The sequence below is a fragment of the Mus pahari genome, chromosome 19 (assembly GCF_900095145.1).
Source record: "Mus pahari chromosome 19, PAHARI_EIJ_v1.1, whole genome shotgun sequence".
NCBI lineage: Eukaryota > Metazoa > Chordata > Mammalia > Rodentia > Muridae > Mus > Mus pahari.
This window is the reverse complement of record NC_034608.1, coordinates 62,724,687-62,739,556: the sequence shown is the minus strand read 5'-3', so window position 1 is coordinate 62,739,556 and position 14,870 is coordinate 62,724,687. Positions and strand designations below refer to the sequence as shown.

Below are 14,870 nucleotides of genomic sequence, written 5' to 3'. Positions count from 1 at the left end.
AGGTATAATAATAAATAAATCTTAAAAAAAAAAAAAAAAAGGCAATAAAACCATACCTAGTACATAAGTCAGAACTACTGAAACTGTTAGACAGCATCAGTCTTGGGATCCAAAGTGCAGTGTTTTATGATCTAAAATATGTATAAGAATTCAAAAAGAAGGCCTGAAGAGATGGCTCAGCAATGAAGAGCACAGGTTGACCTTCCAGAGGACCCAGGTTCAATTCCCAGCACTGGCATGGTAGCTCACCACTCATGGTAGTTACTGTCTGTAACCCCAGTTCCAGGGGATCTGACACCCTCTCCAGGCCTGTGGGTACCAGGCACGCACATGGTGTATCAGCACACATGCAGGCAAAACACCCAGACAAATTAAAAAGTTGACAAAGAAGAGTGAGACCTGGAAAGAAAATGTGTATTTGCACAATGATTAAGGTTTTCATGACGTGGAGGGAAGAGAAGCTCACCAGGCCATATTCAAGGTAAATCCAGCATGATACACACAGCTCACGTGGGAAGCTAAGAGGAAGGGAAAGCCCGATACCAGTGGGGACAAGAGACACTAGAAGTTTCTGGGCAGTGACAAACCTTCAGCAGGACCTAGAGAGGCTGGGGGCTGCAGCGACATCCTTCAAGAGCTGAGGGCTTGTCAGCTCAGAATTCTGCACCTACACAAGTATCCTTGCAAGGCAGAGGCCAATTAGATGCTTGACTGCAAAGTCTGGGAGACTCACCGGCGACTGCAGGAAAGAAAGTGGGGTGCTCTGTAGGCTGAGAGGAAGGAATCAGGCAGGGAGTGGACAAGAGAAGTGGAAAGGGGATGTGGGAAAATAAAACACTCCAGCTTCAAGGAAAATGGCAACCCAGTAAGGTCAGAGCCATAATACAGGAACGGTGACAGAATCAAAGTCACAGAAGACAGGGGATGGAGAAGGGGAGCTAAACACTGTTACTTAATGACATGTCCCTGAGGAGAAGTGACTAGAAAGTAGGAGGGGATAGACAGACAGACATGCATGTCCCTAACACAAGTCTAAATAGACTTTGCTCATTTAAAGATGCATCATTTTAATCCAGGGCCAGCACACAAAATAAACAGGAGCAAACCTAAGTCACAGAAAGAAAACTGAACACCCAAAATATTCAGTTACTTCAGAATTACCAACAGAAGAACAATCTCTCTCTCTCTCTCTCCCACTCCCCACCAGGATGGTAAGATAGTCTACTTGAGCCTAAATATACTTTAAAGTATATACACGCTGGGCGTGGTGGCACACGCCTTTAATCCCAGCACTTGGGAGCAGAGGCAGGCAGATTTCTGAGTTCGAGGCCAGCCTGGTTTACAAAGTGAGTTCCAGGACAGCCAGGGCTATACAGAGAAACCTTGTCTTGAAAACCAAAAAAGGGGCTGGTGAGATGGCTCAGTGGGTAAGAGCACCCAACTTCTCTTCCAAAGGTGCAGAGTTCAAATCCCAGCAACCACATGGTGGCTCACAACCATCCTTAACAAGATCTGGCGCCCTCTCCTGGAGAGTCTGAGGACAGCTACAGTGTACTTACACATGATAAATGAATACATCTTTAAAAAGAAAAGTACATACACAATAGGGGCACCTTTAGAGGTGCTTATTAGACAACACAAAACCAAAACCCAGAGAGGATGGCAGACAGTAAATAACAAGACTGTAGACTTGCATCTCGTTATATCAACACATATAAAAAGTAACTTAATCAAAGAATCCACTTACAAGGCCAAGACTGTCAGGGGACAAGTCTTCCTGGACAAGGAAATGGGGCCTAGGACACAGGGCCCGGGGCGGGGGGAGCGTAAAGCAAAGATGCTGTTTCATATTAAAGGCACCAAATTTTATTTAGGAAGAATATGTTTTTGAGATCCAAACAGTGTTATTAATAGAGGGCCAAGTACTCAGATGCCAGAGAATGTGGTGGGCACCTCATTCAAACCACAACCCCACAGAAAAAAGGGAGCTAAAGTAATGGACCTATTAGCCTGATGCTATCATTCTACAGAAACACTGTGCCCCACGGAGACACTCAAGGATGATTTGTTGATTTAAAACGGTAACAGTATTAAAGAAAAGTCTTTAGGAAACAGACAGCCTAAATCCTCCAGGAGGCAGTGTGGAGCGGCACAAGCCGTCTTGGCTACTCAGGAGGTCAGGCAGCACAAGGTCGCTAGAGGCACAAGTTCAGGAACAGCCCGAGTACCTTAATAAACCAGTTCTCAAAAACACCAAATCAGAACCAAAAGAAATCCAAAGAACTAAATAAAATCTATAAAATTGTCATTAAAAAAAAAAAAAAAAAAGAAAGAAAAAGAGAAAAGAAAAGTCAACCAATGTCCTTTGCATAACTGATAGGTCAAACAGATCACATGTCCTTTACTGAAACACCAGCAAAACACAGGAGGAAGACATATCTCAACTGTACTGTCAGTCACACGTCCCGACAGGCAGAAACACTACAGCCAGCAGCAGCTTCAGGCACACAGGGAGCACTTCCTGGGAATAACAGGCACTGTCTGTGGTAGGAAGAGAACAGCAGGTTTATAGAAGAACTGACAGGAAATTACCCTTCACATGAGCTTTTAGAAGAGCAGGCCTCAGTTAGAGCCAGCCATGGTCAGCCCTGAGGGGGACAGCACCACAGCACCGGCAACATGATGGGGCCATGAAGGGATCAGAGCCTCCAACCCCTTCATCCCCAGAAGCTGCCTGAAGAGAGAAAGCCACTACATAGCACATGACAGGGGCCACGAAGAGAGCATCAGACCCTTCGGGTTCAGAAAAGCGAAGGGGTTTCTGGCTCTTACAGGTTTTCAGTGGGATGAGCAGGCTTCCTTTTATGACCTGGTCTGACCTGTATTCAAGGAGCATGGTGGCCCTAGGCCCAGTCTCACAAAGCCACGCTTTCTCACCAACTCTATCCCAGAGGGCTCCCTGCTAGAGCCATCACAGGGAGGTGGCCTCTCTGGGAAAAGGAAGGCAGCCAGGGGGGGGTCTGTCTATAACCTAACAATATGTGTCTGCTCAGGCAGCAAATGTTAATAAAGGTAAGAATGTATGCAGACGGGAACCCTAGGAGAGTGGAGAAGAAAGAATCCAGAACGTCCTCCACCTGTCTCATGGCTGGGAAGGAGGAGCAAGCACATTACTGTACTGAAAATGATTTCAGAGACGAGAACGAATTAGTGATCTAACATACTCAACCAGTGAATTAACAAACCAGTATGGAAGAACATGAACCAAGATACTACACTTCAATTACCTCGAGAACAAATATGACCCTTAGCAGTTTTTCCTAAGGAAAGGAATCAAGGTATACACAAAGATTTTGCTACAGACAAACCCATCACTGAGCAGGTTTAGGAACACACACATACACACAACCTAGCAATTAATGAAAAAAGAGGCCGAGTACTTGAAAAAAAGAGCAATGGGGGTACATGGGAAGGTTTGGAGGGAGGAAAGGGAGAAACGGTGTGATTGTATTATAATCTCAAAAATAAAAGGAGTGACTTTAAAAGATGCTGTGGGAGCCACAGTGACAAGGGATGGTGAGGGGGACACAGGGAAGAACCGCCAAGTGCACCCCAGGACAGACGCTGTTCTGGGTTATGGGATTGTAGATCAATTTATCTTCCTTTCTAGATCTTCCAGGTTTTTCTAAAGGAAACATAGCTTTCTGTGATAAAAGCTCTAAACCTATTTTTAAAATAAGACCTCAGCCGGGCGTGGTGGCGCACGCCTTTAATCCCAGCACTTGGGAGGCAGAGACAGGCAGATTTCTGAGTTCGAGGCCAGCCTGGTCTACAAAGTGAGTTCCAGGACAGCCAGGGCTATACAGAGAAACCCTGTCTCGAAAAACCAAAAAAAAAAAAAATAAAAATAATAAAATAAAATAAGACCTCTTTATTTCCTCCCTAATCATTTTAATGAACTCCTCTCTCCCCGAGCGAGGGCAGACATAAGCACTGCTCACCAGCTGACTCTGGGTTGCTGGAGTCTCTTCTACGGCAGAGAGCTGAGCGCTGTGGAGTCTTGTCCTCCTGGGAGTGACTGGCTCTGCTGGCCTCTCGGCGGGTGACGATGCTGCAGGAGCAGCCTGGCTCTGCCGTGGCCTTCGTCCTTCTGCAGATGCTGCCTTCCTCCTTACATCGCCTACAGAGCTGTCAGACTCACTGCTGTTGGGCTCCAGCTTTCTCCTTGGCTAGGAAGGAAACAGCATGCTACTTTAGAAAGTTCAAATCCTATGGTTCTTCTAACGTCCCGTTTTCTCATTTGTAAACATCGCTGAACATGGCATGCAGAAGTCAGCGAGCGTGACTAGGGCCGCCTAACTCTCTCTGCCTTTGTGAACCACAAACTGGGCACATTATCAGATGTTATAGGAACTGACTGGGTAGAGAGAGGTATGAGAATTCTTCCTTAATGCCTCAGATGGAAAGCTCTCTCTCCTGGGTCGGTCTGACGGGCAGCAGGGAAAGGCACTTGCCACCAAGACTGATGGTCTGACGGGCAGCAGGGAAAGGCACTTGCCACCAAGACTGATGGTCTGACGGGCAGTAGGGAAAGGCACTTGCCACCAAGACTGACGGTCTGGGTTGACCCTGAGACTATAGGCTGCAAGTAAAGAATGACCAGCACACCCAGTTCCACAGATGTGCCCACATACGTATGTATGTACGTACATACACACACAAAATAGATGAATATAACTGACTTTTTAAAACTTCCTTTACTCTAAAGCATTTCTGTATTAAAAAAAAAACAGGACATTTTTCCCTGTTTGCATCTACTCCAGTAAAATACGAAGTATCTTATCATTACGACAGAAGGCAGACCACACCCCATACCTTTTTTGCTCCGAGCTTTATAGACTCATTTCCACTTGCTTCGTTTTCAGAAGGGTCCAAGCTGTGCCAAACAACAAGCCATCAGCATCTCATACAGAATTTTCTCTACCCGCTGCTTCTGCATGAAAACAAGCTGAAAGGGCTGAACTTTCTATCTCATGGGCGGGTCTGTCACCCTTGATTGACTGCCCATTTCCCATGTGCTCACATCAGTCTTCCCTAGGCAAGTGAGCAATCGTGGTCCAGAGTGGTCAAGTCTGAGAACCGCACTTCATCCACATCACTGCTCCCAACGCTGGGGGACATGGCGGGGGACATGGCTGGGCCCACGGCTGGGACAATGCCTGCTGCTTGCAGAACACAGAAGACCCTGTGCTAATTTAGAGCCTTGGGCAGGCAGACACAGGCAGACTGAGAAGTGGAAGACTTAAGTGCAACAACCAAAGCTAAATGCTTCGGATTCAACAGAGATGGCCTCAGATGAAGGGCTCATTCATGACAGACCAGGAAACCAGGAGGCTGGGGAGGGACAGAGGAAAGAAGGGAAAGAGAAAGGGGGGGGGGAGAAAAGAGGCAGATATGCAAGAACAAACAGTTGAACACCCTGGGGCAAAGGTGCCAACTGTCACTGAGGCCTCTTGGGGTCCTGGGACATGCTAAGCTCTCCCCATGCCTCCCCCAGCCCTGACTTTCTTTTGTACTTATATGCAAACCCTGCCTTACTTTCACTGACCACACAGCAATCCCAGATCAGCCTGGCTGGCAGCTCTGCTCCAGCATCACCCAGACCTACTGGTGTGTATCTCGACTATGCCTCACACCCATTCACTTCCGTTATAACTGCCCACCCTCCCCACCCCAACCGTGAAAACATGTCACCACTGGTCTCTCAAATGCCCCTCCTACCTACATAAAAAGCTGGCTGTAATCCCAGTGCTGGCTGGGGTAGAGTGAGGAGGCTCCCAGGGGCTCCTGGACAGCCAGTCTGGCTGAACTCTTGAGGTCTGGGTTCAGTTAGAGACTATGACTCACAAAAATAAGGTAGGAAGCAATAGAGGAGAACGCCCAGGGTCATCCTCTGGCTTCTACTCCCATCTCATTTTTCTCTCTCTCTCTCTGTCTCTCTCTCTCTGTCTCTCTCTCTCTGTCTCTCTCTCTGTGTCTCTCTCTCTCTGTCTCTGTCTCTCTCTGTCTCTCTCTCTGTCTCTGTCTCTCTCTCTCTCTCTGTCTCTCTCTCTCTGTCTCTCTCTCTGTCTCTCTCTCTCTCTCTCTCTCCCCTTTCACATATATAATTGACTACAACAGATAAAATGAAAGGCCCTGTTTATAGTAATTACCAAACAAACAAAAATATTGATAAATAACCTTGGAATAAACCCAAGAAAGATTTAAAATCAAACAATAATTCAATAACTTAGGACATCACTAAAGGATACAGAGCCTTCACGCCCATGAACAGATACTCGCTCATCACCACAGACAGTAGGCCCTCTAGATTCACTTAAAAACTGTAACCCAACTAAAGAGGCAGCACGCTGATAACTAGGTGCCAATCAAAATTATGATACGTAATAATTACAGAAAATTTTGTTGCTGTGTACCAGTTAGATCTTTTGAGGACAACCATAACAATCTGACTCAAAAGATCCTGAAATAACTTTCATTTTCTTAGCTTCTATTAAAAACAAAAAAACAAAAAACAAACAACAACAACAAAAAAAACCCAACTGCTTAAGGGCCAGAGATGGCTCGGTGGTTGCGAGCACTTGCTCTTCCGGAGGACCTGAGTCCAGTCCCAAGCTCTCGTGTCAGGAGACTTAGAGCTGTCTGGAACTCCAGCTCCAGGGGAGCCGCCGTCTCCGGGTTCCCCAGGCACCTGTGCAATGCACACACCACACATAACCCTCTCAAACAAATGAACGAACGAACGAACGAACAAACGAACAGGAAACGCCAGAGGCTTGAGATGGAGCCGTACTTTCTGCTCTCCTTCCCTTTGTGGGTGGCCAGGGAACTGGAGGACACACAGTGTTTGGACAGTTCGTCTTCTGTGTAGATAGCAGTACTGTGCAGAGGGGGGTCTGCAAAGTCAAGAACAGCACATTATGTTTAAATGTCCGAAAGAGTCAAAGTCAGTTTCATAGGCTACTTCCAAATAGTTTTTATCTTATCTTTTCCAAATAGAAAGTCTTATTGCCACTAAGAGCATGTTTTCGGGGGCTGGAGAGGTGGCTCTGTGGTTGAGAGCACTTGCTCTTGTCAAGGACCTTGGCTTGATTTCCAGAACCCACAAGGCAGCTTACACTGTTCTGTAACTCCAACTTCAATTCTAGGACGTCCAGTGCCCTCTCCTGGGTGCCATGCACGCACATGGTACAGACATACAAGCAAGCAAAATACTCATACCCACAAAATAAATCTAAATAAAACTTTTTTTTAAAACTTCAAGGCCGGCCTGGTCTACAAAGTGAGGTCCAGGACAGTCAGGGCTATACAGAGAAACCCTGTCTCGAAAAACCAAAAAACAAACAAACAAACAAAAAAAGATTTATTTATTTTATGTATGTGACTACACTGTCACTCTCTTCAGACACACCAGAACAGGGCATCAGATCCCATTACAGATGGTTGTGAGCCACCATGTGATTGCTGGGAACTGAACTCAGGACCTCAGGAAAAGCAGCCAGTGTTCTTAACCGCTGAACCATCTCTCCAGTCCTAAACAAAACTTTTAAAAGAACTGTTTTCAAATCATTGATCTGTATTCCCATGAATATTAGTAGAAATGTTTTCAGAACACAAATGAACGGGAACGGGTCCTAGCTTAGTACTTCCTCGTCGCCACGCTAGTGTTCCTGGGTGGCCATGCACTAGTTAATAACCAGCGCACTAGTTAATAACCACTCAGGCTTACAGTGCGCACACCCTGGCTTCATTTAGCGGGCAGTGTCTGTGAGCACGAATGCTGCCCTACAGAGAAGGCGCCACCCTCTCACCTCCTGTCCTGCCGGGCTCACCTGGACTACAAGGGCCTTTACTGGAGAGTAGAAGGGTAGGACGGCAGGGAAAGGGGGTGCTCAGGCTGCTCCCACATGCTCGAGAAGACAGTAAGGAAGAGGACCTCACAGTGGAGTGGGAGGAGAGGCGGGGATGGAAAATCTAAAGGGGCAAAAGAGGAGTCAAACCCTGACCCACTTGAATTGCTGCAAGGAGAGATGGGAAGACTCAAGCAGGCACTGTTCTCAAATGTTAGCATGACGCACAAACTACTCCCTCAGATAAAGAACAGCTTGAATACTGAACCTGTCAACCGTATGATTCTAAGGCTGATCAAACATTCCATGAAGCTCTCAGTGGTATTTATTTATTCTTCAGCAGGGAGCAGGGGTGGTCATCAGCAGATGCACAAAGACAAATAAACCAATCTTGAATTTCCACAACTTATGACAACTTGTAACAACAAAGAAAGACAAAATAGTCTAAACATAGGTGGTATCCAAAAAGACACTTTTCAGTAAAGATTTACAATTGATTAAGAGCCCATTGAGAAGACCCTTGACATCATTACAGAAATGTACATGTAAGCATGAGACACATTTCACGTCCCTTAGATAACCATAGCCAGGAAGAGAGAGAAGACGAGAGAGAGAAATGGGAAAAAAGAAAAGAAAATCAAAACAAACACGACTAGAAAAGCTCAGGACAACTCACCCATGCACGCCAGTGGTCACATATAAAATGTGGCAGTCACTGTGGTCAACAGCACCACAGATTCCTCAGAAAGCCTACCACAGTATAAGCCACAGATAGCCCAGGGAGCCTATCTGTGGGCACCTGCAGCATCCTATCTATCTGTGGGCACCTGCAGCATCCTATCTACCTGTGGGCACCTGCAGCATCCTATCTACCTGTGGGCACCTGCAGCATCCTATCTACCTGTGGGCACCNTCTACCTGTGGGCACCTGCAGCATCCTATCTACCTGTGGGCACCTGCAGCATCCTATCTACCTGTGGGCACCTGCAGCATCCTATCTACCTGTGGACATTTAAAGGTTACAGAGTCCGAGTTAAGGAAACTGAAAGGGTTCTAGAGATGAGAGGCGAAAGGTCACTTACCATCACGTTTAGCAACGTGAATGGACCTAGCTGCCACAGAACTGCTCATTTAAAACTGGCCTGGTCTACAGAGTGAGTTCCAGAACAGCCAGGGCTACACAGAGAAACCCTGTCTCAAAAAAAAAAAAAAACCTAAATAAATAAACAAATCTAGATAGATAGATAGATAGATAGACAGACAGATTGATTTTATGTCCTAGATCTACTCTATATGCACACAACACTACAATGAGACATTATTTTATACTCATGAGGCTGGGTAGAATAAAAAGGACAGATAGACTGTTAATACCGGAATTGCTACAGACTCAACAATTCCCCTAGTGGCTATGTCTCAGAGAACTGAACAGATGTCCACACACCCCATCCACACCCACATTCAAAAACACGTGAACATGAGTGTTCACAGCAGCACGATGATCAAGGAAAAGAACCCCAAGAACCCAAAGCCAACTGAGCATTACTGAGGCAAAAATGTAAGGATGAAGTAAGTGCATGCTACAACCTGGAAAACGTGATGCTAAGTCATAGAATTTCACCAGAACGGGATATCTGTTATACGATTCTACACACAAGTCATAGCATTCCCCCAGAACGGGATAGCTGTTACACAATCCTATACACATGAAATGTCGGAGGAGAAAAATCCATAGAACCTAGAATTAAACATGTGGTGTCCAGGGATCAGAGGAAGGGAGTCAGGGGCTTTCTTCTAGGACAAAGACGTTCTGGAATTAGATAGTGGAGATGCCACATGACTCTTATTAACTAAGCCTTGTTGTTTCCAGTCATGAATAGGGACATAGAACACTGACCGAAGGTTTCGTAAGGCTCCTCTTCTTCCTCGAGTTCTCCCCGTATGCTTGAGACATCAGAATTATTAGAAAAGTGAAACACATCCTTGAGCCTGGGCTTTGGACCAGCTTTCTAAAAGTGAATAAAAGCAATCACTGAATTGACAACCACTTCACAGTTTAAACTCCCCTCCTACTGTCTAGCTAGTCCTGCAGCCCGTGGAAACACCTGGTGCTTCTCGATCCACAGACTACTCTGATGATCGAGAGCCAGGTTGGGTAAACCATCTGAATACAGAAATCAGAGAGCAGACATCTAGGCTCTGTGGGCCACTAGCCTTCTGTGCTATTACATACGGAGGTATAGACATTGACAAGACTGGAAGGAATGGACATGACTGTGTATCAACAGAACCTGTCTGAGAGTTTCCTATCACTTTCATAGGTCACTCTAAGTTAGCTTTTCTTTGTCCTCCCACGTGCTAGGATTATAAATAGGTGGGAACAATCATGTCCACCGTACTTAAATCATTTTAGAATATAAACAAACCAAACCAACCAACCAACCAAAACCGCCAACATTCTTAGTTCACAAGCTCTACAAAGACAAATGGCAGGCTACATTTGGCATTTACCTAAATCCTCGATATAGGGGAAGCTATGGTCGCCTCCGCAGAGAAAGGACACGTGCCCCAAAGCTCATACGCAGTTTTGAACGCACACATAGGAAATAGAGTGAAGTCTCCTTCCCACGGGACCGAGACTAGGGCTTACAGTTCAATCTAGTTCAATACACAGATTAAACCCTAAATCCCAATGAAAGGCCAAAACGAGAAAGTCTTCTATGGTAGCTCACAAACTACAAGAGGATATTATTACTAACAGATAATAAGAAAAGTCTGGAAGATATGAAAGATATGCAAATATGCCTGGCAGACAAAACTCAGGGAAAGCCTCATTCATGGAGTGCTAGATGGAGAGATGCCAAGAAACAGCAGAAGGCTTTGCTTTCAAGCCAAAGAAGCATCCATCACATGCTCTGCAATTACCTCCCAGAGGGAGGGCCTGAACACGGAGAATAACCATTCCAGACACTGGCTGGATTCCCCCCAGGGCACAGTGGATTCTAGCCACTTGGAGCAGTGGTGGGCAGGAGAAAGGAGCCAGATCCCCAGGGGTTATGCCAGGGATTCTCCACGATGAAGGAGCATTACCCAAGGCTAGTGTCAGCTCAGCAGGGCAGGGAGCCTGCCAGAGTCAGGAAAGCCAGGGACAGACAAGAAGGCCAAAAGAGCTCTGAAGGGCTAACCCTGAACCTGAAAAGCAAACTCCCTCATCATGCTAACTTGAAATGGCACTGGATAAGATTCTGAAATTAGCAATCAAGAGTGTTACATAAATACACTTGCCTTTAACAGGCATTTCCTGAAGAAAATTAAAACCATAGATGAACCAAGAGGAATTCTATAAACTCATATGCAGCTGTTAAAAAAACTGTAGCACAGAGAAACTGCTGTAAGTGAAAAAAAAATGACATTTCAAAACATTATAAAGCTTTTACGTGATGTCAAATATCTGAATAAAAATAGAAACTAGACTCAGAAGAAAAGATGGTTCTAAAATGTTAACAAAGTTCCTTTTCTCCATCATTCTGGATAAAACACTTTTTAAAGCTGCTATAAAAAAAAAAAAAAAAAGTTTGTCAAGTGTGGAGGCGGAGGCTAAGGTGGTGATGGTGACCCAGCGCTCGGGAGGCAGATGCAAGTGGATTTCTGTGAGCTCAAGGACTAGACTGGTCTACAGAGTGAGTTTCAGGACAGCCAAGGCTATCGAGAAACCTTGTCTCAAAATAAAAAAATAAAAAATAAAAAAAGGAAAGAAAGAAAAAGAAAAAGAAAAAGAAAATGAAAAAGAAAGAAGAAGAAGAAAAGTCTCCAAACTATGATTCCCACAAAATGATAGCTTTGCTTTCAATGGCTTAAGGGGAAAAAATTAAAAATCACATTAACAAAGATTGCTTACCTGTTTCCTGGAATATGTGCTTCCCAACGTGTTCTTTGAACGTTTTGCACTATAAAAAACACAGATGACAGAATTTTCAAAGGCGATTCAGCAGGCATTTTAAGCAACCCGGAAGGCACAGTAAGCTGTAATCCTCCCAAGGCGCACCCTTCCAAACGATCCTCATTACTGCTCACCCAGCATCACCCAGCCCAGCTGAAGCCATGCAATAAACCACCTTCACTTTGTAAACCATCTCAATGTGTATTAGGCTACAATATAAGAAATCGCCACCCACACTCCCAGCGTAGAATACCCCATAATAATCTGGGCGGGCGGGGGGGGGGTGTGTGTGGAATTCCCCACTTCTAGCCAACTCCAGCTTTGGTTGACCTACACAGCGTTTGCTGTGTGATAACTACAGACTGTTGATTCTGAGTTCAGAATGCTAAAGCGACTTCTGAATGGCACCTCGAAACAGAAGGAGGTGGGAAAACCAGGAGGCAGGATTGTGTATCCTGAACTCTTTCCAACTCTTTCCAGCTCTTTCTCTTTCTCTCTCTCTCTCTCTCTCTCTCTCTGATTTATTTATTTATTTTATGTATATAAGTACACACTGTAGCTGTACAGATGGTTGTGAGCCTTCGTGTGGTTGTTGGGAATTGAGTTTTTTAGGACCTCCGCTCTGCTCGTGCCGGGCAAGGTCAACCCCGCTCTCCCGCTCAGTCCCTGCTCGTTCCAGCCCAAAGATTTAGGTATTATTATACACAAGTAAATTATACACAAGTACACTGTAGCGATCTTCAGACACACCAGAAGAGGGCATCCGATCTCATTACGGGTGGTTGTGAGCCACCATGTGGTTGCTGGGATTTGAACTCAGGACCTTCTGAAGAGCAGTCAGTGCTCTTACCCGCTGAGCCCCTCCACCTGTTTCTTGTGTGTGCTCCAAAACCAGACAAATTTCCTTCTAGCTGTGGGCCGGGACTCCTGGAGCAGTTTCCAAACGAAGGAAATCTCTACAGTAACCATTGTATATAATCTTTGCTGTATGCATCCGTGTGTTTTAGGAGTTATGATGAACAGATTTCATAAATTCCAAACCTCAAGATGTTGAAACAACAAAAACCACTGGTTTCACAGATCAAGTTCTAAGCTCCTTTCCCTTGCCCAGTGGTGGCTCACGCCTTTAATCTCAGCACTTGGGAGGCTGAGGCAGGTGATCTCTGAGTTCGAGGCCAGCTCAGGTCTACAAGAGTGAGCTCCAGGACAGCCAGGGCCACACAGAGAAATTCTGTCACGAAAAACCAAGAAAGGTAAAAAGCACAAGCCGGCATGCCCTGATAAGCTCCTTTGCCCTTTCTATATCTTCCTCCCCACTGCTCACCGAATGTGGATTCCCCCACCATCTGTGTCCTGTGGTAGCTACAAGCATCATCTCCCAGATGTAATCTTCCCATGGAAGAAGACTTCCTACTCAGAGGAGACTTTCTATCCAACTCTCTACCAGGCTTTGGATGCGCGCCAGACACGCCCAGAATATCCTTCGCCTGGAGTTGGCGGAGCTAACCTTTCAGCGCCGCTGACTAACTTCTTTACAGACGCACATCTCTACATAATGAAAAGATTTCTGACGCACCCTGAAGGTCCTTCAGACATTTAGGCAAAGCCAGCCCAACCCCTAAACAAACAGCTGCCTGGTCCCTCGCTAGAGATTTCCTTTGGCTTCCGTGTTTTCTATTACGAAAACAGCTGCGTCTTGGAAATAAAAAAGCAAGGGCGACAGACCAGAAATGATTGATATTTAATATCTGCTTGTCACATGAAGCGACGCTGGAGTCTGAGTTCCTCTACCACACAGCTTGACTCCTGGCTCTAGGACCCGGGGCTGCGGGAATCGAGGTCGGGTCAGCGAGTCTCTGGGACGGGTAGAGCCCATCCTGGGCGGATTTCGGGGCGGCAGCACTTACCCCGGGTTCCCCGAACGTCTCAAACTGCTCCGGGTCGCCATCCCACCGCTCCCAAAGCCAGGGACACCAAAACTCGCGCCCAGCCGGCCTTGCTCTGAACAGCCAATCAGAGCCTAGTCCTCGCCATGCTCCGCCTCTTCCGGGGCGGGACCAGAGAGCGTCCTGGGCAAGAGCGCGATGAAATCCAGGCCTGGAGAACAGCCAGCAGCGGAGCGGAGTCCGAAGCAACCGGCTTAGCTGCTGCAGGCTGTCGCTCCCGCTCGCGCTCCGTCACCGTTCCGTAAATTTAGAACTGCCGAGCCTCGTGGGCGGGGAAATGACCCGGAGCTGGTGTGGGTGTGGGTGGATCCGCGCCAGCTGCCCGCGGATCCAAACTCCTGGGCTTCCGGGCGGGCTGTGGGTTGATGCACGACTGTCAAATCCTTCGCATTGCTAAAAGCGGATGCTGCTTTTTAGCTCCCTGTGGCAGCGACCTGTTGAACGTGACACCTTCTTTGTCCTCCCTTCCAGGTTCTTCGTAGAGCGGGAAGGTCCCTTCTGGATCCATACTCACGATTCTTTTGTTTTTACATTTTTCTTGTGGTACAATAGAATGAAAAAATTGATTTAAAGGGATCAAAGATGTAAGAGGTAAAACGGCGAAACTCACAATAAAACTGAATCAAAACGTTGGACTTGGGAATGATTTTTTTTTAAAGATTTATGTGTATCAATGTTTTGCATTGATATGCAAAATGTTATATATTTATTAAATATATGCATATACGTATACACACATGTATATGTATATATGCACATCCCTGGTCCCAGTGGGTCAGAAGAGGGCATCGGATACCCTGAAACTGGATTTACAGATAGTTGTGAGCCTGAGAATCAAACTAGTCCCAGAGGCAGAAGCAGGCAGCCTGGTCTACAGAGTGAGTTCCAGGATAGCCAGGGCTACACAGAGAAACCGTGTCTAGAACAAAGTGTATTTAACACTGTAAAAATAAAACACAGACACCTATATTAGAATGTAAAGTGTAACAGTTCTCTCAGACTCTTCCATGAATGGCCCTTTTTTCAAACCATATGGTTTTTTACTTGCCTTTAGCATTTTTATGCTTTTCAGCC

The 14,870-nt window shown here is 46.0% G+C and overlaps 1 protein-coding gene across 1 annotated transcript in view; it reads right to left on the bottom strand.

Annotated features, from left to right (window-relative positions):
- Cenpu (centromere protein U) overlaps nt 1-13,808 on the bottom strand; it is a 29,014-nt gene extending 15,206 nt beyond the window's left edge. The window contains exons 1-6 of the mRNA XM_021219223.2: nt 13,758-13,808; nt 11,809-11,857; nt 9,808-9,919; nt 6,854-6,956; nt 4,876-4,936; nt 4,002-4,229 (exon numbers count right to left, since the gene is read on the bottom strand). Coding sequence (XP_021074882.1) covers nt 4,002-4,229; nt 4,876-4,936; nt 6,854-6,956; nt 9,808-9,919; nt 11,809-11,857; nt 13,758-13,798 — 594 coding nt within the window. The 5' untranslated portion in view covers nt 13,799-13,808. The remainder of the gene's footprint in view (nt 1-4,001; nt 4,230-4,875; nt 4,937-6,853; nt 6,957-9,807; nt 9,920-11,808; nt 11,858-13,757) is intronic.
- Nucleotides 13,809-14,870: the final 1,062 nt, after the last annotated feature.